The sequence below is a fragment of the Carassius auratus genome, chromosome 21 (assembly GCF_003368295.1).
Source record: "Carassius auratus strain Wakin chromosome 21, ASM336829v1, whole genome shotgun sequence".
In the NCBI taxonomy this organism is placed as follows: Eukaryota; Metazoa; Chordata; class Actinopteri; order Cypriniformes; family Cyprinidae; genus Carassius; species Carassius auratus.
This window is the reverse complement of record NC_039263.1, coordinates 18,778,251-18,804,503: the sequence shown is the minus strand read 5'-3', so window position 1 is coordinate 18,804,503 and position 26,253 is coordinate 18,778,251. Positions and strand designations below refer to the sequence as shown.

At 36.4% G+C, this 26,253-nt stretch overlaps 1 protein-coding gene across 1 annotated transcript; it reads right to left on the bottom strand.

The window, feature by feature from the left end:
* Positions 1–167: 167 nt before the first annotated feature.
* On the bottom strand, positions 168–24,675 carry LOC113038803 (niban-like protein 1). The gene is made up of 14 exons (XM_026196476.1): positions 24,429–24,675; positions 19,701–19,831; positions 18,098–18,226; positions 17,785–17,890; positions 17,457–17,624; positions 9,683–9,798; positions 6,210–6,314; positions 5,655–5,817; positions 4,498–4,685; positions 4,265–4,420; positions 3,600–3,713; positions 3,384–3,491; positions 2,278–2,389; positions 168–2,167 (listed from the first exon to the last, which is right to left on the bottom strand). The coding sequence occupies exons 1-14, from the start codon at positions 24,481–24,483 to the stop codon at positions 1,254–1,256; spliced, it is 2,565 nt and encodes an 854-aa protein (XP_026052261.1). The 5' UTR covers positions 24,484–24,675; the 3' UTR covers positions 168–1,253.
* Between the last annotated feature and the right edge of the window lie 1,578 nt (positions 24,676–26,253).

Genomic DNA, 26,253 nt, shown 5'->3' with positions numbered 1-26,253 from the left:
GTGATTATCTGATAAATCAAAGGTTTAAAGATTTTTGAAATAGATTATTTTTTAGATGTCATCACTATATCAATTTAATGTGTATTAATTTCTCAAAGAATTATTAAAAGATTCCAAACTTTTGAATCCCAGTGTAACATCTTAAATCGATATACACAGAATAAACATTTCAGAATAATACTAATTTATTTATCCATTGCTGCCTTACAAAAGGAACAGAAGATGTAGAAAAATCACAACTCTTTAAAAATAAATAACCACACATTTTTTTTTTAAACATGTGGAGCTAAAATGTTAGATAAAGGTTAAAACATAAATATGTCCAGTAATGAATTAACTTTAGTAATTCTAGAAAACCCCCACAGCTACATGCCAGAGCAAACCTTTTCCCTCCAGTCCTGTACGAGGTCTCAGAATTCCCCACGTTCACACATCATGAGCCAATCTCCCCAAAGTTTCCACAAAGCTACTAAACTAAAATATGAAGCGATGATTCTGAGGAGTTTTCTAAACCTACTTCAATCCTTTGAGTGTTAATGCATTTCTAGGAAACAGCTCACTTTAAAACCACAAAAGAGAATCTACCAGCATTACAAAGCAAGCTTTAATTCCTCTGAATGCATTTGCAGTTATTAAGTGCTTAATTGCTCTGCATTAATAAATGTACAATTAGTGTTTAAATATATTCCACAATTAAAAGAAGAAAAAAAAATAATTCAGATGGCCCCTATGAAATATCACTGAACTTTTGAGATATATTGTAATGTGCCAAGCCACCTCACTGTACATATAAGTACATTCAGGTCAAGTCCATATATTTGCATTAGTTATAATACTAACCTCCTCGCTGATGTCAAAAGGTTAAAGCATGCTGGTTTACGCAACCCGCAACCAAACCACAGTCTAACAAGTGAGCACAGGAACAGGAAATGGAACGGTCCTAGGTAACGACAGTTAGTTTATGAAACCTCTGCCACATTATAATTGGTGTGGGAGTCATGAGTTACATAAAAAATTTAAAAAAGCCACAGAAGGCCATATAATTGTGTATATAGCCTATGAGGATATTCTCTCTCTCTCTCTCTATATATATATACATAAAAAATTCTCCTTGATAAACATCCACAAAATTAACTGGAAAAACAGAAAATGTATCTAATTAAAATAAAATTAAATTAAAAACAAATTGGCTACAATATCAACTGTAAAGTGTTTCTGATGGAAAGCAAACAAAAGTGTGTCATCAAACACTTTCAGTTTAGAAAATGTTTGATCTCTTCAGATTTCTTTTCTGAAGCATCACTAGGAGCTTCGGCGTCTAAATCAATGCTACTCTTCACTCCCTCCACCAGAGTTAACATCACTTGCTCGGTGTCCACCACCTCGTCTGTGATTGGCTGAGGCTCCACTTCTTCTACATTCTCATTGGCTGGAGACTGAAATCCACTGTCATCGTGATGAAGAGGGCTGGAGTTGGTAGAGGTTTGAGCGAATTCCCCATCAGAGTCGATGGCGCCTTCGCTTAGGTTCTCGCTGGGGTCTTCCTGGATGGCGATCTCGATCTGTTGAATGGCGCTTTCGATGGCAGATACACACTGCTCCTCTTCTAAAGACCGTTTGATCTGGGCGGTATCCAATTCTTCGTCAACCTTTATTGGTGACTCCTTTGGCACAATCTCGGTTACCATTATGATTTGCTTCACCTCATCGCCTTCTTCCAAAGGCAACATCCCATTGGTCAACTGTGAGCCGTCTTTTTCAATGACTTCTAGCACTGGGTTTATAAGGTCTCGAATCTCATTGATGCTGTCAGGAGAACCTGGTTCTTTCTCGAAGGGGACATGCTGTATTGGGTTCACAGGCTTTTCTGTTTCAAGATCTTGTTCCGTCTGCCCTTCGTTCTCCTCTGGGATGCCTTCCACTCCTGGTACTTCCTGGCAGGACTCGTATAACAGAGGCATCCCGTCCAGTTGAATCATGGAGACGATCTGTTTGCGTTTCCTGTTGGCTGCTTCGCCTCCTTGCCTCTCTCCTTTTACTCCTCCGAACTGGTTAGCCCAGTCGATGGTGTCCTCTCCCAGCAGGTGCAGGTTGGGGTCGCTGTTGGTCAGGACCATGCTGTCTCTGTACAGGTTGTGCCTTCGCTGGACCGCAGCTTCCTTCACAGCTGCAGAATGAAAAGGAATGATTGGAAACACATTGCAAGAATATGTTTAAGCAGTAATGTATGGGGGCTGTGCAATATTGTGCTAAAGGGGCTGCAGTGCAAACACTCACCCATCATGATGTCCTTGCTGACTGACTGCAGGACCACTTCCTCAAAGATGTTCTCTACTAGGATGAATCTAGAGAAGTCCTCAAAGATGAGCTCCCTGAACTTGGGCAGATCCTAGATGTCATAGACAAAAAAAGTTTTTTCTTTTTTTTTCGACATAACCCCAAAACACCATGTTTTCTAATTTTGTGTAAAATATTAACATTTATCATTTCAAATAAATGATAAATAATTAGGCCATATCTATGAAAACCATCTATAAATGAACTGTAAAATATCAACAAATCAACAAACAATAATAATAAACTATTATTATCAGCAACATGATATAATAAATGTATAAATTATAATGAATGAATAATCTGGTTACAAATATTAATAATAATAATGATTATGATGGTGATAGTATTTGTAACCAGATAATGTATTTTTTATATAATCATCTCATCATTAATAACAACAATAATAATAATAATAATAAACTACAACAACGGTTATATTTTTTATATTATCTGGTTACAAATACTACTACTAATAGCATCAGCGGCACCATAATCATGATGATTATCAACAGGATTATAATTAGCATAACTATTAGCAACAAGATAAATTAATACATTTGAAAAATAAATAATAATAATAATAATAATAAATAAATTACATATAATAATAATAATAGTAGTAGTACTATTCGTTAACAGATAATTTAGTATTTATATGATCATCACAAATAATAAGAATAAATATAAACTACAATAACAGTAACATTTTTATATTATCTGGTTACAAATACTACCACCATCATCAACAGAATCAATATTATTATTAGCAACAAGTAAAAAAAATAGAATAATAAAATACCCAGTTATATATATAACAACAATAATAAATATTTTGTCACCAGTTTAATTTCTGGGTTATTTTTTTTCTTTTGGTAACATTTTTGACCGGAGCCCCCATTAATATCTGAGAAATATTAAGAGTGACACATTAGGAAAAAATATAGATTTTTTTTTCTTACAGGGGGATAAAATTAATTAAAAAAAAAATGACACAGAACACTGGCACTTCTAAATGTCACAGAAAGAGGCTGATTCCTTGAACTAACCTGTGAACAGGATGGGGCGAGCTGTTTCAGCATGTACGGTATGATGATCTGAAGCAACGCCTCCCTGAAAAACTTCTTCCGCACTGTGCTGCTGTCATAGTCATATTTCTGCAGGGCATAAACAAACCGAATTAAAATAAAGAAATGAAGGTGGTCTGATACAGCAATGACCCAGGAGCTGTATAACAAAAGTAAAGACCCAACTAAAGCCCTCACTTTGAGTACTCGGTCCTGACAGCGCTGGATGGTCTTGCAGAAATCCTCCCCACTGTGGCCGTCTAGACTCTGATGGACCAGCTGCTCAAATGTGTACACCGCGTTGTCCATTTGCTACATACATAAATGGAGGAATTTTAGGAAGTGTCAACTATGATTGTTAATTTGTAAAAATGATAGAATTCTAAAGGACAAAGGCTATTTTGTAAATCAGTATTCACTTTTTCTGCATGCATGTAATACTAAAATGACCATGGGATGTTATATACCAAAACAGAACAGACATGTAGATAGATGTGATCTATTATTGATTTCTTTAGTTTTTTTTTTTAAATTAGCTGTCAGACAACAGTGTGTACTTTGATTTAGTACAATCTCAGTATGAATCTCTTTAGCCAACATACCTGTAATAAGAGGTATTACCTCAAGGTGGCGCTCATTAACAATATACTGCTTTCTTTTTAATAGGTTTTAGCCACATCCTGCATTGATTCATGCTCTTGGCCTCACTGCTAAATCAATGCCTGTTTTTTTTTTTTTTTTTGGTAGGCATCAGAAAAATGAATGCAGGCTAATATCAAATCTATTTCAAGGGCTAGTGCCAAGTACTGCAAAACATCAAGAGGTTTTAGATATTTAAATGGAATATTAAAGAGGAAAGACACCTGTCTCATGAGGATCTGAGCTCTCTGGATGAACACAGAAGGACTGGACACGTCACATCTCTGCTGGAGGCCTTCAAGGTTCAATGCCTCCATCTTCTCATAACAGCTCTGCATCTTCACCGGATGGAAGGCCAACATGGAAATCTTTTCCATATGCTATGAAGAGAGGATTTGGAGTTAGCCATTGCTTTAAAAAGGCTCTGCTTAAAGTGTTAGTCAAAGTCCAGCCTCACCTCTCCCACTTTCTCACTGCTGCTTTCGTTCATTGTGTTCTTGCTGACCTCCACCAGCTCACGGAAGAGGATGTCCCTCACTTCAGAGAATCCTCTGCTGGTGGGCTCCATGAGGGCCTCCAGGATGGAGTGGATGTAGGGCTGAACCTTGCTTCTCACAAGCTGTTCGACATGGGGCAACACAAACGCTTCAAGAAGAGGATTAGACAAATATTAGTGCACTAGAACGCCCCTTATAGAGGAAAAAAACCTTCATATTTAATGTTAAACTCATGTGTTTTTGTTTAAAGTACAGTTGATTGCATCAAAACTGGAGCTTTAAATTCATGTGAAATGTTCAGCGCATACATGTTTGTTTTCAGGTTGTGAAAGACATCCGGCCCCTAAGGGACTTTCTTTTGTTTAAATGTTGTCTCGCTCCTCAAATTGGGCGTCATAACAAAGAACGCTTTAGAAGAGACTCAATTATGAAAGCTTAAGACTAATCACAAAAACTCTAGGCCACATAATGGGCTCTGGTATCTGTGAACAAGTGACTGTAGGAAAGCACCTGTCCTAGGTGTCAAAAACAGCCACTATTGTTCCGCAAGAATAAAGGAGCCATCAAAAGCACACAGATGGACTCTAAAGCAATTTAGAGATTTGTACAAATACTCAAAAACCTGCTATCGAGATGATTTAGCTTGTGCTATTTGAAATGTACTTTGGGTGGAACACAGTCCTAGCCACAAATGACTCACAGAAAAATGTAGTACTCTTGCCAGACCTACATTATGGGAGGACAGTTAGAGCTTTTTAGGTTAAAGCCAAACTATGTTGATTGAGACTGAATTCCAAGAAAGAAGGATCATGTGGAAGAATGCGAGACTGAAATAGTGCAGCTAAGAATAGGGTCCATTAAAATAAAGTGTGGCATGGTCTGTGTATTAAATGAAGTCACAATCATTAAGTGTACTTTATATCCAAAAGTATCTGTAACACTGAATTGTAAGAAAGTAACAAAAAGACTGATGATACAGCACTACACTTCATAGAATCTACAGTTCTTAGTTGTCATGAATCATGCAATGTGTTTTTGCTCCTGCCATTTTTGAGAGTGTGGCCATGTATGACACGTTAGTAATCTCCACAGAGAAGGTTGACTGGTTTTCTCTTACCACGGATCTTTCCAGAAATGTGCTCTTTGGACGTGATGATCTGATCCATATTTGTGCGCAGAGCCGAGTCCAGAGGAGGCCGCTCCACCTCACATACTTGAGCCAGAGCTTCGTGTTGAGTTTTTGTCTGTGACAGCACCTGTCTGTATACTGCATCGGAGATCTGACAGCCCAAACAAACAGATGAGAAACAAACCTCTAAAGAAATTGCAGCAATTATACACATACCTGTATAAATTGATTCCTTAATCCAGTAACAAACAAAATTCAATAAGGGCTTAACAGTAGAGTGGGTCAGTGGGGAAAGTCTGCACACGTTCAGGACATTTGCTGATCACGTGCATGTATTGTATTGTATGCAATGTATTGAACATCACAAGATAGTAAACTTGTCTCCAAGGTAATAATCTAGCTGGTTTACACAGCTAAGGCTGTCGACATTGTGAGAGTTGTGAGCCATGGAACACACACACAAAAAAACAAACTCACGCATTTATACTCATTTATGTACATATATACATATTACAGCTTCAGAATTTACATATTAGAACCAACCAGCATCCAGTCCTTCTGTCTCTGTTGTAGTTTTCCTTTCAGCCGAGGCACGATCAGATTCTTTAGTTCAGGGTGCAAAGTCTCCATCACCAGGTTAGCAAGAATCTAGACAGACAAACACAGATGTGTGCTTAAATAATGATGACAGAATTTGAATAGTGCTGAAGAAACTGATAAGAGAGCATCATTAACTTCATGCTAACAACTCGATGGTTTTGCATGCTTATCTTCAATAACTAGACTGCAGACTGTACAATGTCAAACTATCAATTCTAGAAACACAATGCTTTATCGCTGAAATCCACAACTTAGACGCCCATCACAGATGGCTGCTTTGTTCATGCTCACAGCATTGCATGCAATGACAGCCAAAACAGAAACAACCTTTGATGCAGAGAAACAAGTCTGCAAGAATAAGTCTTTTCATGTGTGTTTTTAGGGATAGGACAATTGGTTTATCATAAATAACACACCAAACATGACTCGTTCATCTAAACATTAGGATTAGCTCACCCTTTAATATTTCCTTATATCAAATAATGTGTTTATAGAAGAGAGAGAGAGCAAATGGGGGGGAGGGGATAATAAAATCGGCAAAAGGGGCTTTTTTATGACCTGACTGACATGTATTTGAGGTGTTTTAGCTGGTCACCTGTAAGGCATCAGGCCACACCATGCACATAAAATGGAGCAATGAGTAATGGCTGATTGAACTCATATTACAGCTATAGGCTTGGCTGAACAAACCGGTATCAGTAACCATACAATCATCTTCATGTAAAGGTATTAGGGTGAGTGGCTTGAGTTCAAGTTCCTCTTTAAATCCATGAGCTTCTGACAATTTCATCCGACAGTAAGTAGTATAGAATCGCTCTCATCCCTCTCCTCGGCCAGTTTTCATAGCAATGCAGGGGCCAGGTGGGCAGTAACACCACGCAGACCCCCTGACAGAAAAACAAAAAACAGACGGCCCACACCCTGCAGTAATAACAGTCCACACACCCGTTTGCAGTGTGGTGTCACATCCAGGCTGACCGTGACGCCCTGCAACACCACTGAGGGTGGGATGAAGAGGAAAGACCATGTTTCTCACACATGCACAACGTCAATACCTTCTTTATATTTCACAACTCGTAGTACTTTTACTTGGTTAAAGAGTAAGAACAGAGACATTAATTGGCTTTATACACACACACACACAAAAAGCTCATTCATAAGAAACATTTCCTGGAAGGAAGCAAAAAAACTTTGACTATAATGCACAATAAGTGATGTCTTGACTAACAGCATCAAGACTTGAATGTGCTCAAAATAATAGGGAATTTAAAGCTACAGTAGAGGAGAAGATATTCTATATTGTGTGTGTGTGTGTGTGTGAGACTGCGTGAGTAAGGATAACCCTCACCCAATAATTTTAATGATTGCCTATTTGCATTTCATTCAAATCTGTGTGTGTACGTGAGAAAAAGGGCAAGACAGACATTGCCAAATCTATTAGAAACTAAAGGTTATTTCTAGCATATTATGACTAAAATGAGACTGCAGTACAAACCAGAGAGCTGACCATAACTCACCCCTCTAATGACACATTCTCAGCCGTCTCTCTGCTCTATGGTTTAAACATTATTGAGGGTTTGTGCTCCTCCAGAACATTAGAGAGCTTAAATACACAGTCTGATTTATCAACATAGCTTAAAAACAGCTTTTAGAAATGGGTTTCAGGTCAGATGGAAAGAAAACGGTGTATTTTGTGTGTGTCTAAATGAGTTTGGAAGGGAGAAATGGGTCATTTAGAAATATTAATTATGACTTCACAAATATTAGCACATTAAAGGGGTCATATGACTTTGCTAAAAATAACGTTATATTATGTATTTGGTGTATTGCGATGTGTTTACATGGTTTAAGGTTCAAAAAACACATTTTCCGCATACTGTACATTATTGTTTCTCCTCTATTCCCCGCCTTTCTGAAACGCGCCGATTTTTACAAAGCTCATCATTCTGAAAAGTGAGGTGTATGCTGATTGGCCAGCTATCCAGTCTATTGTGATTGGCCAAATGCCTTAAGTGTGTGATTGAAATGCTACAAACATACTGTCATGCCCGGCGTGATGACACGAACACGAACCCATTACAAACATGACATTTGTTGCATCCAGTGGGGACATAATTACTGATTATAATGACTTAAACTGTCTTTTTACGCCTTGTGTTGCATATCGCGGCGCGTAAACATAAAACCATGTTGTGATTGGAGAATTGACAAACAACAAGAACTACTGTACTCTACACTGCTCAAAACTCATGTTTGAATTATCAGTGGCAAATTCTTTTAATATGAAAACGTACTTACAGGCTGTGAGTCAGAAGCACCAGACCGTCCTTGCAAAGTTGGAACTGCCCCACTTTATAGAAACAGCATTTGTGTGTAGACAATATTGTAGGCTGTATTCCCATTCCATTTTATAAAGAATATCTCTTTGGGTTTGAGACTTTAATCTTTGTAATTTAGGAATCTTAACTATGCACGAACAGCTTGTACCACTCCAAAGAGAAAGGAAATTTTGAAATTACACCATATAACCCCTTTAAGATATGACCACCCACATTAAACACTTATGAAACTCATGGAGGTTAGCCAGCGATAATGGGTAAATTTACTTCTAGAAGTCTTAAAGGAACAGTACAGTTTGAGTTTAAGAGTCATGGAGTTTCTAAGGGTCTTACAGCATGGAAAAAAATATCTAAAAGTAAATACAGTTTTTGGTGAATAAAACTATGACTAACATTATATAGAAGAGAGAAAAAAGCTACAATATGGTCTCTTTGAGAGCGTCAGTGATGAAGCCAGTCCTGACACTTTTGCCCCTATTTTTACCTTCTAAAAACAGCTTAAATGAACACTAGATGGATGTTGGTTTGGCAAGCTGGTCTAAGATGATCATTTATGGTCATTAGTTGCTCTAGAGGTAATTATAAGCTGGTGGGTCAAGTTTAACTTTGTAAACCATTTTGGTCAGGCTGTTAGACCTCCTTAAACATTTAGACCTAATCTTTTCAGCCTAGATTATCTCAAATTCTCCACTGCTGAAGTTCTCAGTGAAATGAATATTGTTCATTTAAGAGTGTTAGCCACACCTGAGCCAAAGTTTGGGTGCCCGCCCACCTGTCTGGGAAAGAGGATAAAGCCTGGATTGAGGATATGTAGAGGAAACTCTACCCAAATTATCCAAGGAAAACAGAAGTGCACAGGGATAAATGCTGTCTGAATCGTTCTGTCCTCCTCTCGGTCTCATTCTTTTTCAGGGAAGCTTTGATTTCACCTACATTCTTATTCCCATGAGTCCAACACATTGTCTAAGGCTCATTAGATAGCATCAGGAGCAACTTAGCATCCTGTTTTGAATAAAGGATGATTTATTTCTGACATTTGCCAGATTTTACAAACGAATATGAATGATCTTCACCAACCTGCGCTTGGTTTCCACACATCATGTCCCAGGTGCCATAGTGACCCTTGGCCTGTCTGTAGAGCCGCAGGGCATCAGTGAATGCTGGTGTCGCTACCTTGCAATCTTCCGACAATCCTAGAGAGGTCAAGACACATGACATGTTATAGAAGAGTGTCATATGATTAGCTATGGCCAAAATCACACCCATGCTGATATTACACATGTGCTATTGCTCATGTATTCAACAAGGGTGTCAGCATCATTCTAGACATTAATTTAAAAACAATATCAATTTAAACAGTTTAGTTTGATTGGCCTTAAAGGAACAGTCCACCGTTTTTTGAAATGGGGCTTATTCACATTATTTCCTGCATTTAGATAGGTGGGCAAATGCATTTTTGTGTCAGTGCATGCATTGTTTTAGTTTGACTGGGTCGGCGTTAGCTTAGCTTAGCACAATGAATGGAATCCTTTGTTGCCAGCTAGCATGGCCTGAGTAAAAGTGATCAAAAAATTTAAAAAAAACCCACCTAATTACTTCTTGTGGCCTGCGTATTCACAATGAGTACAACTAGCGATCCAGATTAACACTAGGCGATTTCCTAGGCAGATATTGACTTGGGACTATATTATGGGGAAGCACAGGCGAAGCACTGCTGCTTCGGCGCAGAGATATCACGCAACACATGAAAACATAAACTCTATGTGAATACAGGAATAATATGTAAACTTCTGTAAACTCTGGTTCAAATAGGTATGGTTCTGGTTCTTGACTGTCTGAGAAGTCACCCTCTTCGTCTCTCTCAAAATCAGCCATGTTCATCGCCATTCGTGTACTGTAAGGAAAATAGCCAGGCAGCTACTGTTCACGCCGGTATGTTGACGGAAGTCGTGGGATTTCATGTGTTGCGTGATATCTCTGCGCCGAAGTAGCAGTGCTTCGCCTAAGCAGCAGTGCTTCGCCTGTGCTTCCCCATAATATAGTCCCAAGTCAATATCTGCCTAGGAAATCGCCTAGTGTTAATCTGGATCGCTATTTGTACTCGTTGTGAATACGCAGGCCACAAGAAGTAATTAGGTGGGGTTTTTTTATTTTTTTGATCACTTTTACTCAGGCCATGCTAGCTGGCAACAAAGGATTCCATTCATTGTGCTAAGCTAAGCTAACGCCGACCCAGTCAAACTAAAACAATGCATGCACTGACACAAAAATGCATTTGCCCACCTATCTAAATGTAGGAAATAATGTGAATAAGCTCTATTTCAAAAAACGGTGGAGTGTTCCTTTAAGAGTTTTTGAATTCAAATCTGAACAATCCTAACCAGCTTTTTATTTTTTTTGCTGGTCCAAACTGGTGACGGCTGGAAGACTAACTTGGACCAGCTATAAGTCATGTTAAGCAGGTACAGCCTGGTTTTTCCAGAAAGGAAAAGGAATAGATTACCATTTTAATAATAAGACCTCATCTTCACTTAGAGTCTGTGGATGGAAACTACAGCTAACACCATTCAAGCAGAGAATCCACAAGACCTAACGTGACGAGACTTATTGGAAAAACACTTAAATGGCGATATAATTATACAGTACTGTAGTGAAGATGGATAACGTTCTAGATGTAAGACTGTTTGCATAAAAGCTGCACATCAGAGTTGATGAAAGATTTCCAAACAGTCACACTCTCGCTCCTACTAAAAGTTTATATGAACAGCTGTTATTTGGGGAGATTCGAGTCTTTTGGGATAAAGATAACCTTGTTAAGTTGCTTTCCTGTTGGCAGCAGGAAGTAAGTGTGATCCATAAAGTTACACATATGGGCAAGGAAAGACAAACACAGATGGACATGAGCAATGGCAAGCTGCACAAACACTCATAAGACTAGAGCTGGTGATGGGGAGCATGTATATCTGCGTGCTGCAGTAAGTTTCAGATTGGCTGACACAAAGACAGGAAGTCAGCAGTGAGAGATGGAGGGATGGAGTGTGTAACAGTCTGTCAGGAACAGGAAATCCACTCAGCGTCCATTTTCCAGGACCCAGGCCGAGACAGAGAAAGACACACACACACACACACACACACACACACAGAATGGAGGAAAGTAGAAAATAACTAGCTTTTCTTGGCATGAGCCCAATGAGAAAACACTAGATGCGTTTGTCAGCAGTCTGCTTGGAGAAAGTCCCTAGAGTTCTGTGCTCGATAAAACACGATAACCCCAAATCAGAAATGAACCCACTCCTCCCCAAACATGTCTACCTGTAAAACAACTAGCAGTCCTAACAAACTAGAGAAGCCTTACATTCAAAGTTCATTTGAATGTGGCTCACTGTGTGCGTTTAGTGTCAGGTGAAAAAAAAAGAAAGAAAGAAAGAAAGAAAGAAGAGCTGCACTCTTTTTCTCTGGCAAGTGGGCAGGCCTGAGAAACTCAACACGAGTGTCTTCAGCAAAAAATAGTACATATGGTAGAGTTTAGCGTGGACCGCCTCTGGCATGAGGCTGCACGGTGGTTAGCCGAGACTCCTGGGATGGCTGGTTCCCAGGCTTCCTATGCCAACGCATGTGTGCACTCTTACCATTACTGTTCTGTTCACTGAAGCATTTCCCATTTGGGCTAAAAGCACAAGAACTAGACGAGTTTCAACAAAAATATCTTATCTCTGCATCAATAATGAGAACCAAAGAAAACATTTCAGCTTTTTAAATTACATTTCTTTGCCAATCTGGAGGAAAGCTATGTCTAGACTAAAGCAAACAAACATAAATCTTACCATGGACTGACTTTTATAAATATATACTAATTATTTTTATATTAACAATATTCACATTTTTAGTTTCAGTATAAATAAAAACAAGTAATAGAATGTTTTTTTTTTTTTTTTTTTACTAATTTAAAGGGACCATAAAATGTATAAATCAAATTTTCTAAATCTTTTTGAATTTCAGTGAAGAAAGGTCAGTGCTCAATGAAAACATAATACTTGTAGAATGTAAAATTTCCACCCCAGTAAAAGAAAGGTAATAAAACAAAGAAAAAGAGACTAATTGATTCATTGTGACAGATTAACATATAACTGCCCATATTTCTTCTCAAAGATGCTATTTAAATTAATAAATTATTAATAAAAGATTTTTTTTTCAGGTCTTAACTCTTATAATAATATTATAATTTTTTTTAAAAACAGTTCTTTAACCTTTAATTTCAAAATTAATCAGTTAATTTCATATTTGTACACTGATTTTCTTTTAATTAAAATAATGTTTTGTCAATTAAAAAAAAAAAAAAAAATCCAAAATAAATTGTGGGCTTTACCCAAATCCTGACACAGTGTGCCTATTACTTAGTGCAAAAGGCTATTATTAAATTTCAGCTTAATTTAAAGGATTGTGTATTGCAACCGTCAACGGCGTCTACAATTCTATTTATGAAACGAACATTCACCTCTACTTTAATTTTAAAACCTGTTTGTTTTCCTTCTGCCATTGGTCTCTAGACTATGATGTCATTATGGGTGTGATGATATGATTGATCATCAACTGTCCCAGTTGCCAATGAGACGGGTATGACTACAACAAAACAAATGACTAACCACCACCACAGGCTGTCAGAACAATGACTAGAATACAATTGCTAGATGAAGAAAAATGTTCAGAATGCAACATTTGCATTCAATCCCCAATGTTTGAAATTCTCCATTGGTTTAGTCCCATTCCTGAAAGCTGGTCAGATCAATTAAAACATGCCTTCAGTTCATACACAGTCGAGTTCAAATTAAAACAGATTAAAATAGTGTAACTGTGTCTTGCTTTATCTTAGGCTCTTTAAAAGGCTTTTAATAATTTATCTTGATTTCTTTTCAATTCTGTAATAAAATCCAAGCGCTTTGAGCACCTGCTGTAATACCACAGCTTTGCATGTGGTTGATCGTCTCTGCTCTCTGGTAACCCTCTAGCAAAAACATAGAGCCGTGTTCTCACGTATGTGAAGCAACTACCTGAAGTCATTCAGCCCTCGGCTTCAGGCAGGTCTAAGGGATTTTGCAGAGCCCTTCCCTGATGCCTCAAAGGCAAATGATATTCCCAATGTAGGGCCTATGAAATGCATGCTATTTTTCCCCAAATTCCATTTTATTTTTTTCAAAATTGATTTTTTTCATTTTCATTTTTCTGGATTTCATTTTTGCTAAATGAAATGTTATTAAACAAAAAGCATGTTAAATTATTTGAAAAATCTAAAAGTTTATATAACAGCGTTTATTAAAAGTTTAACAAAAATTATTAAAAAGGAAAACAATTACAAAAATAAGCTTTATTTTATTTTTTACAAAATTCAATGTTCCATTAATTTCATGAATTCAGTTTCAATGGTTTCATTAAACTGTAATAATCAAAATCTCGAATTAATTTATTTTATATTAAACATTTTATTTATTGAATTGAATCCACTACAACCGCATTTTCTGCATCGCGGAAATCATAGGGCCCTACCTATGTCATTTCTAGCTCTTGTGACTTTTTTGGGCTGTTACCAAGCCAGAGGCACTGTACTTCACCTTCAGGATCTTAAAAAGCCTGGAGGCAAGCTAGAGATATCACTGTACATATTGATCTGTCCCTTGTTACATGTAAATTTTAAATCAATATGCGAAATGGGCTGAGGAACAATACTACTTTAAGACGTCTTGTGAATGTCAACATGTACCTTAATTAAAACTCATTACTCATCTGATTTTGAATGAGTTATAGTCCAAGTTATTAAAAAGAAAATAATGGCTTACTCTTTCATCAAAATATCAGAAGTGAATTGAGTGCATTTTTTTGGGTGATGTCACAAGACAAATGGTTAATATAAAGCAACAGTGAAACTGCTATTTATGCTTTTATACGCAGTTCAGTTTTCGTTTCAAATCTTGCCAACAGCACACATTAATTATAAAAGACATCAAAATAACAACACAGAAGAATAACAATTTGGAAAAAATCGAAACGTTTCAATAAACGTTAGCCTTCAAAAACGTACTTTTCAATTCCCAATTAATAAAATCAAGCCCAGACATTTTTGACACACAAATGAAAAATATGCCACAATAAGGTAGTCAGATGGTTTGCATAGTTTCTGCAGGTAAATCAGCAGGAAGGTCACTGCATGCAGCCCCTGGCTAATGAGTGACTTGAAGGTCCCACCTTTAAAAGATCAATATCTGACTCTAGTGCAGAGAGGTCTGGGTTTCCTCAAAGTGGACAAACAGGGGGGCCCTTCATGTTAGGCAGTGAGTGATATAGCTAGAGTGATATCTCCCCGCATATTGTCTTGTGTCATTATCATTCGTGATCCACAAAACTAGCAATTCGCTGTCATGCCCTGACAAGTCTTACTGAGAGTGCCCCAAGGCCATGTGGGAAGGTGTTGACATGTGGTCAGAGGATGTTCTGTTAGAAGTCAACGACTGGCAACATGTTGGAGCTATGCTGCTCTGCAAGTTGTGCAATTCGTATATCAGCCAATAAATACAATACCTCCTTTTATTAGTTCGTCAACATCTATAGTGCTACACTCTTGTTTAGCATTTTTATTTCAACTTTATACGCAACTTCAGTAAAAAAAAAATTCACATTTAGTACAATAGGACGGAGTGTTGCGGGGGGTTTGGGGCTTCAGGAAAGGTCATCAAGCCGGGATTTGAACTCAGGATGCATGTCGACATCTCACATGTCGGCGCACTGCCCGCTAGGCTATTGGCGCTGACTGCAGTAATTTTTAATTATTTATTTGCACCATTCAAATAAATATGTCTTATGCTCAATGAGCCTGCTTTTATTTAATCAAAAACACACACAAAAAAACCAATACTGTGGAATTAAAAAAATTTTAAATACATGTTTTTAATAGGGCTGGGCGATATGACGATATAAATTGAATGGACGGAATTAAAAGTGTATCATTCATATATTCATATGTATCAGATTCATATTGTGCTCTATCGTTTATTTTGTAGTGCCGCAAAATACATTGTTTACGGCAATAAGTCGTTTTCCTCATTTGAATGACGGCAGTCTTACATGCATTAAACGGGTGTGCAGGCAGACATGTGAATAGCAGCATTCAGCGTCACGTTGCTGTATGCATAGTCACTAAAACTTAATGTTTGCATGGGTTTTTAAGCATTGCAGTTTAAAACAACTGGTTTTAGGCCATTGAAACAAACAACAGAGCTACTGTATATGTGTGCGCTGTCTGGGTTTCTGGGTTAGAGGAGTGCGTAAGCCACGCATCAGCTGATAATGCATTTTTGCCTCTTTATTGGCTTTGAACGATTGCATAAACAGTTATATGCATCTAAATGCAAGTATCCTCATAAACATAGTCATTTAGGTTTTAAGTGAATGAAAACAGTTGCAAGAGAAAGCGTATATATAACAGTGTATTAGATCCGGACTTCAGTCTTAAAGCTCTTTTTTTTTTTCAGTCTTTTTTTCTTGTATTAGTTTGATATTGATTGGTAATTCTGATGGAAATTCTATGGTTTCAAATCTTAATATCATAAAAAACCTTATTAAAAGAAAAAACAACTATATCAAGATCTAAATATTTATCATGATATAAAATTTCTCATATCATGATATAAGATTTTGGTCATATCGCCCACTCCTAAAATGTAATAAAATATTTTAAAACAATTTATTATTTTGATGATTTTCCGCATCCATAACTTTAGTCTTCAGTATCACTTGATATTTCACAAATCATTCTAATATGCATATTTGATGTTCAAGAAACATTTCTTATTATTATCAATTTTTAAAATGGTTAATATTTTTGTGGAAACCGTGATACATTTTTTCAGGATTGATGTAAAGAGTGTTTAAAAGAAAAGCATTTATTTGAAACAGATTTCTTTTGTAACAACATTACACATCTCTTTACTGTGAATAATGTAACAAATATATAAATGTAAAAAAATCTAAATTCGTAAAAAAAAAAAAAAAAAAAAATTATAATAATTTGAACAGTAAAACAAAATAGCACCTTCCATAAAATTTAGATTTTTATGTAATATCAATGCATTTTAATGAAGAATAAAAAAACAAAAAAAACAAACACGTCATAAAGCACATTAAAAGTTCACTGTTCCTGCACAGGATATTTGGCATCAGTTAAAATGACAAAAGGACATCCTCCACACCTTAAAGTAATTTCAAAAGCATTCAACATTTTAAGCTGAGACACAAACACTTCTTTCCCTCACAAACACAGACACAGACACACACCCTGCTGTGTGATTTGAAATATGATGATAAGCCAGGTGATTTGTGAGGGTGGAGTTGCAGGTAATGTAATACTATGAAGTATTTTTACAAAGGCATGCATAATATTTCTCAGCATATTTAGCTAGATATGTAATATAGACTACGTTTGAGTGACGTAGAGGAAAAATAAATGTTGCAGGTCAAATCTCGCTGTTAATTCAGCTCTCACTGTGATGCAAGTCAGAAAGAAATGATTATGCAGCAAATGCTCTGGTATGGAGATCCATTTTAAGGTTATTTTGGATAGCAGTTCACATTTACTTTTTTACCTTTATGCCAACAAACTACAACTTTCTCATGACATTTTTTGTGCACACAAATTAAAAAATGGCAATTAACATGTGATGTTTCCCGTAATTGTGATATAGATGAAGTAGATAAGACAAGTCTTTTCAGCAAAGCAGATACACTTAATAGAAAAGCACACATGGCATCAATCTAAAACCAGAAGGAATGCTTTGCTTTGCCTTTGTTTGTGACCATGACTCACCGTTATTGCTGTGTCTCACACAGTCCTGGAAGACGGCGTGCCACTTCTTCTGTTCTTTCTCCGTCATGACACAGAAGTAGTGATGGCGGGCGTATGGATGCCACAGGATGAGGGGAAACTGTGTGGGACATTTCAGAAATGGGGCACTGGTCGCTTTGGCCTTTGTATCTAAAACAACAAGATAACACAATATAGTGTTCATACTTTGATTTTAAAATAGTGTCGTACTACATGTCCATTAGGATCTTTTAGAATTCTTATAGTATTTTCTAACCTGCTACTTTTCTATCGGTTTATTTAAATATTATTGTATCCATTCATTTCTCACCACTTAGGCTATTGTTGAGAAGCCCCAAGTATTCCTCCATTGAGGTCAGAGCTCTGTACCCGGCACAGTTAATGACCCCTTTGGAGTGGAGCCCTCGGTCATGTGCCTGTAGAGGAAACAGATAGCTCAGAATCTCTCTCCAGCTGGGGAAATGACAAGCATGTCCACTAACAGCAGTACACTTTAGATTCACTTTAGTTCCAGTAATGCAAGATTAACATTCAGATCATTTTTTCTTTTGTTTACATTTAATTATATGAGCTGGGCATGTTTGTGGGGGAAAAAAAACACATGCTCAGTGGTTTACACTCACCGCTTTGCTCTCATACAAGCTGATGTTGTAGGAGTCGCCAACATACAAAAAGCGGCTCCTCCATTTCTTGCTCTCTTCCAGATACTGAAACAAACCTCCAGAGAAGATGGACTTGTTCTTCAGGGGGTCCTGTGGTGGGAACAAATGCATTTTAAACAAATGCAAATCAAAATCATTTTACTAGAAAGCATGACTAAACAAAAAAAATTAATGAATGGTGTTTAGAAGACCAACGTGAAACACTCCCAGCAGGCTGAAATAACAAAAGGCTGGCCTGAGACGTGTTTATATAACATAGATCTGAGTGATTCAGCCAAAAATAAGAAATGGGTGGAGCAACTGGTACATAAAAGCCATTCAAGCTTGTGTTATGTCTACAATCAAAACCACTGCTTTCTGTTAATGGATGCTGAAATTACCACTGGTGAGTGCACATGCCTTTGAACACGGTTAATCTGTTAATCTTTGAAAAGAAATACAAATAAATGCAGGCAGATATTTTCCAAGTCCAGCTGTCCTGTCTTAGAACATCTGAGGGACTTCAAACATGAGAGTGCATAAGCGTTTTTCTTGGCAATGGTCTAGATTTCTGTGTTGAGTAGAGATCAAATGACTTCATGGACAATTGATAATTGGGGAGGCCAGGAGAGTTTGGAGACCAATAAGAAAGGAGGAGTGTTCAAAATTGTAGGCTGATGAGATTTTAAACTTTCTGTGCATTTGTTGAGATAACCAAGATCTCAGAACATCCCTCAAACTGAATGCAATCAAACCAATGTGTTGGTTGACTGATCTTAAACAGTTTGACAGATTTTTCCATTGCAGAAAAGCTGGTTTCAGCTCCTTTGACATGGCAATTAATATCAGGGGTCAGGGGGGTGGAAACTGGAAAGTTTTCAAAACAACAACAACTTAGTCTTGCAAAACCAAGTAGATCATTCCCATTATAGTCAAAGTCTTCTAAACTGGGGCGATGCACATTCAGTTGATGGACGCAAAGCAAAGTTCCCATGCACTGGACAGCAGCTCAAGCCACTTCAATTTTTCATGTTTGTCTAAAACACAATTATGGTTATATGAATTGTTTGTTATGAATTGTATGCGTAATAACTTTTGGCAGTTGCATCAACACAAATTCCATAAGTAATACTTGTAAACAAAGACAATACTGCTCCAAAGTTCATTTGTGGGCTGGCACCAGCATAATTTTGGTGAAAAATGCCATTAGAAAGAAAGGTCTACCCAAGATCCTTTGATGCTACTGTCGGTGGAATGGCGTCTGAAGTCTTTATATGCTTTTGTGTGTGTATTTGCTATTCAGGCCTTTGTTACAACTATTTAACTCATGTGAAATCTGCTCCACTTCCTCTTCACTGACTTAATGTCGATAAGCACGACCACAGAAAGCATTCAACACGAGGGAAACAGTACAGTAGAGCCAAAAAAAAAAAAAAAAAGGAAAAACTAAACCTGGAAGGCTTACTTCTGATCTAATTTTAACCTGTACTGGGCAATATTCTTTGCCATTATTTTTCCATTCTTTGACCGTCTTTCCCCATCCCTCTGGGATCATCATGACTGGACAGACAGATGTGAAATATACCTTTCTATGTAGCAGTTGTGTCTGGGTATTCCCTCCTCCTTCGAGCTCATAGCGTACGCTGTTGAACAAAGCCACAGCGTACTGCTGCTCATAAAACCTCCCAAACTCTGACATCACAGCCCTGGTGCGGCCTAAATTGGAACAGAGACACAGGAATGTTAGATTTAAGGACCGCAGCAAAAGAAAGAAATTATTACTTTACAGCTGCAGAGTGCACTGCAAATTGCAGGTTGCATTTGCTAGAGGTTACTTTAGGTCAAATGGCATTATTAACATTTAATCACGATCATAAAACATTATAAACCTGTTTAGTTAGTTTTAGTCTTTTAGTTGAGAATTGTTCCCAAATGCAATTAGGCAAGATAACAACGGAGAAAAACCCAGCCTCTTAAAGCAAACAAAACACAGCTGTAACTTGATCCAAGATTTTAAGTTGACTAGAACTACAGTGTGAAACACAACAAGTGACAATCCACTGTCGACATCATTAGCCCATGTCTGCGTGTGTGGGTTTGAAAGAGTTAACAGAAATCATGATATTGCCATGTGCGCTTATTAAACCACAAAAGACGGCAATTTTGTTGTATTGTATTGTTTTATTATTAATATTAAATGCACATTAACTATTTTTATAAAATAGTTATTTAATAATTTAAACAATTATGAAAATAATTTTAGAAATTTTAGAAAACAATACTTTATTAAATACATTACCATATTAGATGTAAGGGGGGAAAATAACATTGTCCAAAAAATAAGATTATGATTTTGGGGACATTTTGTGCAACCCTGTGTATTTAAACCCTGTAACTGTGTATTCTATTACAATATCATAACACTTAAATTGAAATATATCTTATCTGTGAAAATGCTGATCCTAAAATTCAATAGGGTTACAAAACAAAAAGGTGATCAACAACAAATGTGAATTCCTGATAAATAGAGAAACAGTTGCAAAAACATTCAAGTGTGGAAACACATGGACACAGTATGAAAATAAACATTGAAAATGAAAAGACCCGAGCCTGCAGGCTTATCAAAGCTTTATGAAAAGAAGATGGCGCTATAAAGATGAATTTGCTTATATAAAGAGGCCAACAAATGGAAAAAGTGATGCATGATCAGAGGCGATCACATTTGAATGCCATATTCAAAGCATAGTGGTCTAGTTTTAGAGGAAACAATATCCTTGGGATTTCATATTTACATGACGAGAGGCTTAGCATTTGGATGCTGATGAAAGTCGGCACGTGTTTGAATGTATGTGAAAAGACAGATTTCCATGAGAAACAAGGAACAACCTGACAGGAATGGACAATAAGGAAGGGCCACATCTGATGTCAACTCAGGTTACATTACAGCACTCTAAATACACATGGCCTTCTGGGTATTCAGGTTTACTGCACCATGGCCTACAGTAGGTCTCCACAGGAAGCAATCTCTTCACTTACAACTCATTTCTCAAGAACTCCATCAGATTAGAAGCTTTGTTACAGGAGATGTTGTGTTGTTTGAATGCAACAGCCGGCGTGTCTGTGAGGGCAGACCATTCTCTAGCAGACCCACTACTGCATTAAACTAGAAGAACTTGTAGATTCAGTTTGCTTTGGCTCAGTGTGGAATATGTCACTGTATTCATTAACATATATATTTGCAGAGAGTGTTTCTAGACGCTCAGTTGGCACAGGTGCTGGAGATGATTCTCTAAAAGACTTCTCATCAGCATTAACTTTTATATATTATAGTACATTAAATATAATAAATCAGTACTTAACCCTAACAGCACAGTGCTAGAAGTAGAAAAAAGTATTTTCCAAATAATATTTACACTTTCAAATTCATGTTATAGTATAAATTGTGTCTATATACATAAAATAGATCTGTCTTTCGAAACTGTAAATATTAGGATGAAAATGTATTTAGACTTTAATATAATATAATCTTTAAAATTTGAACATTTAATTAGTGTCACGGTGTCTGGTCTGTGTTTCCCTGGGTGTCCACTAGTGGTCTTACTTCCCCATAGGCACCTCACCGCAGGCACTACATTTCCCACAAAGCCTTGTCCCTTCATCACGCTAATTGCACACCTGTTAATTGCACTCAGCTGTCTTCACTTTCGTCATAATTTTCCTGTCTATATAAACCGGTCTGTTTTCTGTCTGTGTCATGAAGTCCTTATTTTTCCATCACCCAGTTTCCTCGCGTTTCTAGTTTCCTGTTTGTTTTGTTTTTTGACTGATTTCATGGTTTTGACCCAGTGCTCATTTTAATTTTTGGATTACCCAATAAACACTGCTCTTGGCTCTTTCGTCTCCAGTGTCTCATTTTAACAGACACCATGACAATTGTTTTTTTTTTTACTTAAATTTTAATGAAAATATATAAATAAAAATATTTCTTCTTTTTTTTCCCCCATCCAAGGTTTTCTTTTCTTTTACAAAGAACATTTGCAATAATGTATAAATAACTATTTTTTTTGACAAGACACCAAGAAAGCCATTATCATACTTCAGACACTTTTAATAAAAAACAATATCATAAGACATGTGCTGATACCAACGCTTCCCAAAGACATTATTGAAATTTCAACTAACTTTTAACTGCCAGTTAGATTATTTTACCTAAGAGATTATTTTACCATTCTACAAGTCAAAGCGATCCATTCACTGACCATAGAAACTGTAAAAGACCAAAAGCTAACAAACATCCCTTCCCACATGCATGGTCAGCAGATGAACCCTTCGCTATCGGAAGGGAGGGAAAGATATGGGGGAGACAGACAAAACAAAAGTTTGAGAGCATGATGACACCTTGAGAAGTTCCTCCCCATTACTCAAAGACATGTTCATACTTGCTCTCAGAAAACATCCAGCCCTATTAGTCAAATAGTTCACACGGGAGGTCTAGAGATCCCTAGAGGAATGTTCTGTGTTTAAACCTCCCTTTAACCTCCTGACCTCAGTCCATCTACCACAAACATCTTCATAACTGCTTAAGGCTTCATAAAGGGAGAGTCTATGAGGGCGGCCTTCTCTTGTGATGACCAAACATCTTCCCGCAGTTCATTAATAAACGGCGGTGGAATTTCAAAAGGGCTGACTCAGCAGATACACTCAGCATTTTATGACATCAGCATACACGCCTGCATGAATTCATCTCACAGAAATTAAATATTTCTCTGTAATGACCGCTGAACAAGACGAACACTTCAAGTGCCACCTCACCAAGTGACTCAAGCCTATCATCAGTGAAAGATCTGGACTGGTACTTCAAACACACAATGAAACTTATACTTCATAACCAGTCCTGACTTGTTCTTGGAGTATGTGTGTGTGTGTACATACAAGGTTGCGTTGATCCGAAATTTCCAGTCACAGCCAAAAGAGCTTTTGTATAGCTATAAAAACGTTAGGAAATTATCTCACACTATGCTCGTTTCACTCAAACTGGTTTTTCAACAGTTTTCCACAACTGAAGATTGTTCCAAATGAACACTTAGGCTATATTTATCAAGTCGGTTTTCATCCAGAGATACTTTTTATGATTGACATGAGGGGAAAAGATGAGAAGCAGATCCAAAACACAGCAACTAACCACTACAGACGTCACAAATTATTGGCTGGTAACATTTAATTTCCCGCGTGTCAGATAGATCACACTGGATAGCTATGAAATGTTCCTGTTAGTTTCTAGGAAAACTCAAAAGCGAATGTTGTAAACATAAATTGCCGTATTCCAAATCTTAAAGCTCTTTAATTGCAAAAGGATGCTTCTTTAAAGGAATGGGATTATTTCCCATCATGTTTTGGAGGTGAACTAATATATAGTTATGAAGGGTTTCTTTACAGGTAGAGGATATAACCAGTTCTCCAAACCAACTAAAGGAAGCATATTGCAGCAAAAATACTTAGTAGAAGCTTCATGGGCACACAATAGAAAGACAGTTTTCCATTTTACCATCTTATTATTAGAGTTATAGAAGAAAATATAATTTGTGGACACAAAAGTAGGTCTACTATTAAACATACCAAGGACACTCCAAAAAAAAGTAGAGTTGGCAAAACAGTTTTTTGCCAAAAAGTTAAATGCCTAAAACGTTTATAAAGGTGAAAAACATGATTAGCAGTAGAATATCAAAAATGTTTTTAACGCATACAAATGTAACCAGTCTTAAACCTGCATGTTTGAGGCATTAGGGAGCGTTTTAACTTTACGCGTTCTTATATTCACTCTGAATATAATAGTATCTTAATAGTAGGTTATTGAACACGTATCAGAACGCCACTAATAATAAAGAATACATCTGTTGTGACTTACCCAATCATGAACTTGCATAAACCGGTTTGACTTTAATATTTCCGTGGAACATAAATAGCAGTTAGGAAGAATATTAAGAAATTAGAGTCTTGGTAACGTTAAATTGTGACATTTGGATTTATTATATATATATATTTTAAGTGAAAAACATATCTCGACTCCAGCGTTCCGTCTCATACCGCTTTTGTTTTGTTTTTATAAGCGCGAACGCCTCCAAGTTTCTTCGGTGTAACTTACACGCGTCTGATAAAAATCTCTTAAAAATTTGTGGATGGTGTATCCACGTTAACTAACTAACCCCATCTCTTTTCGCGTTAAACAGTCCTCTTTTAATCTACGCTAGGTCTATTGTACACAGCGGCCTATAATGACTTTTTCCCTTTTAAAAGTAACACAAACGCGTTTTACCTGTAATCATCTCCCGTTTGCCTTCGTCCAGGTTGCTAGAAATCACATCACCCATGGTGACGATTTAAATGACAGTCACAGATATTGAAGAAAGTTCCTTTGGATCTGAAACGTAGGGAACACTACAGAAATGTGTCTTTTGAGTCATCCAAATAAAGCATCCCTGGTTACTTCAGAACGTTGTGTTCATTTCACATTGACGTGAGTTCACTGACTCAGACGCCCTCTGTGAGACAAACGACTCATTTAAACTCGAGTCAAATGAGTGTCATTCAGAGGGTGTGGTTTACACCCGCCTGACACACCCAACTTCACAACAAACCTTCTGTTCTTTAATCACAGCTGATTTTAGAGACTTTGATATGATCATGGACTTGCTCTTGTTATATGATGGGCTTAAGTTGATTTATTTATTTATTTTACAGAAAATGAACACGTTTTGGTTTCAAAACATTTAATGTAGTAATTATTATTTTCTTGAAGTAATAAAGATATTAATATTTTTCAGTCTTTAAAAGAATTAAAGAGTTTGCATATTCCGTTCCACAAATATCTTTAAAACTTAATTACAGTTAAAGCTGATGTTTTCCCCAGGAAATGCAAACTGCTTTTTAGGACTGATTAACTTTTATTTTTAAGTTTATTTTAAGCCTGCTTTTCTACAAAAAAAAAAAAAAAAAAAAAAAAAAAAAAAACTTTTATTTAAAAATAACAAAAACATTTTGATTTAATAATATTAATATGTATTGATATATAATATTATTTTATAGTTTGGCATGGCAGATATATAAAATAACATATAATATCCTAAAAGCTTTTAAAATATTATAATAAAAATACTTTGCTAAAATATTATTTTAATATGAATCAATTATACTAATATTTTGACAATAATAGCCTTTATTTGTAATATGTTTTTATAAAAAACAAAGTTTTAAAATACAATTATAGTTTATAAAAACACAAGCTGGATCAAATAATGCAAATGATACATTAAATAATTAAATTGTAATATTATTAGCATGGTAAAAATTAAGAGGACTGTTTAAATATTCATTTATAATTATTCTGAACATAAAATGCTCATAATTATGGAAACCCGTTGCGACTTTTATCTCACAATTAAGAATTTTTTTTCTCAGAATTGTATGATATAAACATGCAATTCTGACTTTTTTACCCTCACAACTGCGTGGTTTAAAGTCAGAATTGCAAGATATGAACTCGCAATTCTGAGAAAAAAAAAAGTCATAATTGTGAGAAAAAAAATTAAAAACAAATGACCTTGTTTTATTTTTCATTTAGAAGCAGAAACAGGTTTCCATACTTAAATGCTAAAATACTCATAAATGTTATAAAAATACAAAAGATAAAAAAAAGCCACTGTAATTTTATATTACTGAAGCAAAAAAAACAAAAACCAAAAGATTTAACTTTAATTAGACGTTTATCGCCCTCATGCGGTCAAAATGACTAAATGCTGTTCTAACCAGGAATTTGATAACACATGATACTTTACACAACAGTAAAATAATAGTATATCTTAATTTTATGTTATTTTATTCATATTTTAACAATTAATGTAGTTAATTTGATGAAGTAAACTAAAACTGTTGTGCTTCGTAGTTAGTTAAATTAAAATTCAGTGTAAAATAACCTTTAGTTGCTTCTCTAATGGAGTGACCTGCTCTTTTTGTCACGTAGCGGTCAATGAACAGTGGAAGCAGTTGGGTCAGTTGCAAGGGTATTTTAAAACCTCCATTGATCATGGCATGAACAGTCAGCGTGGAATCAAGGAGGTATTCTCTTGTGATTCTGTGTCTGC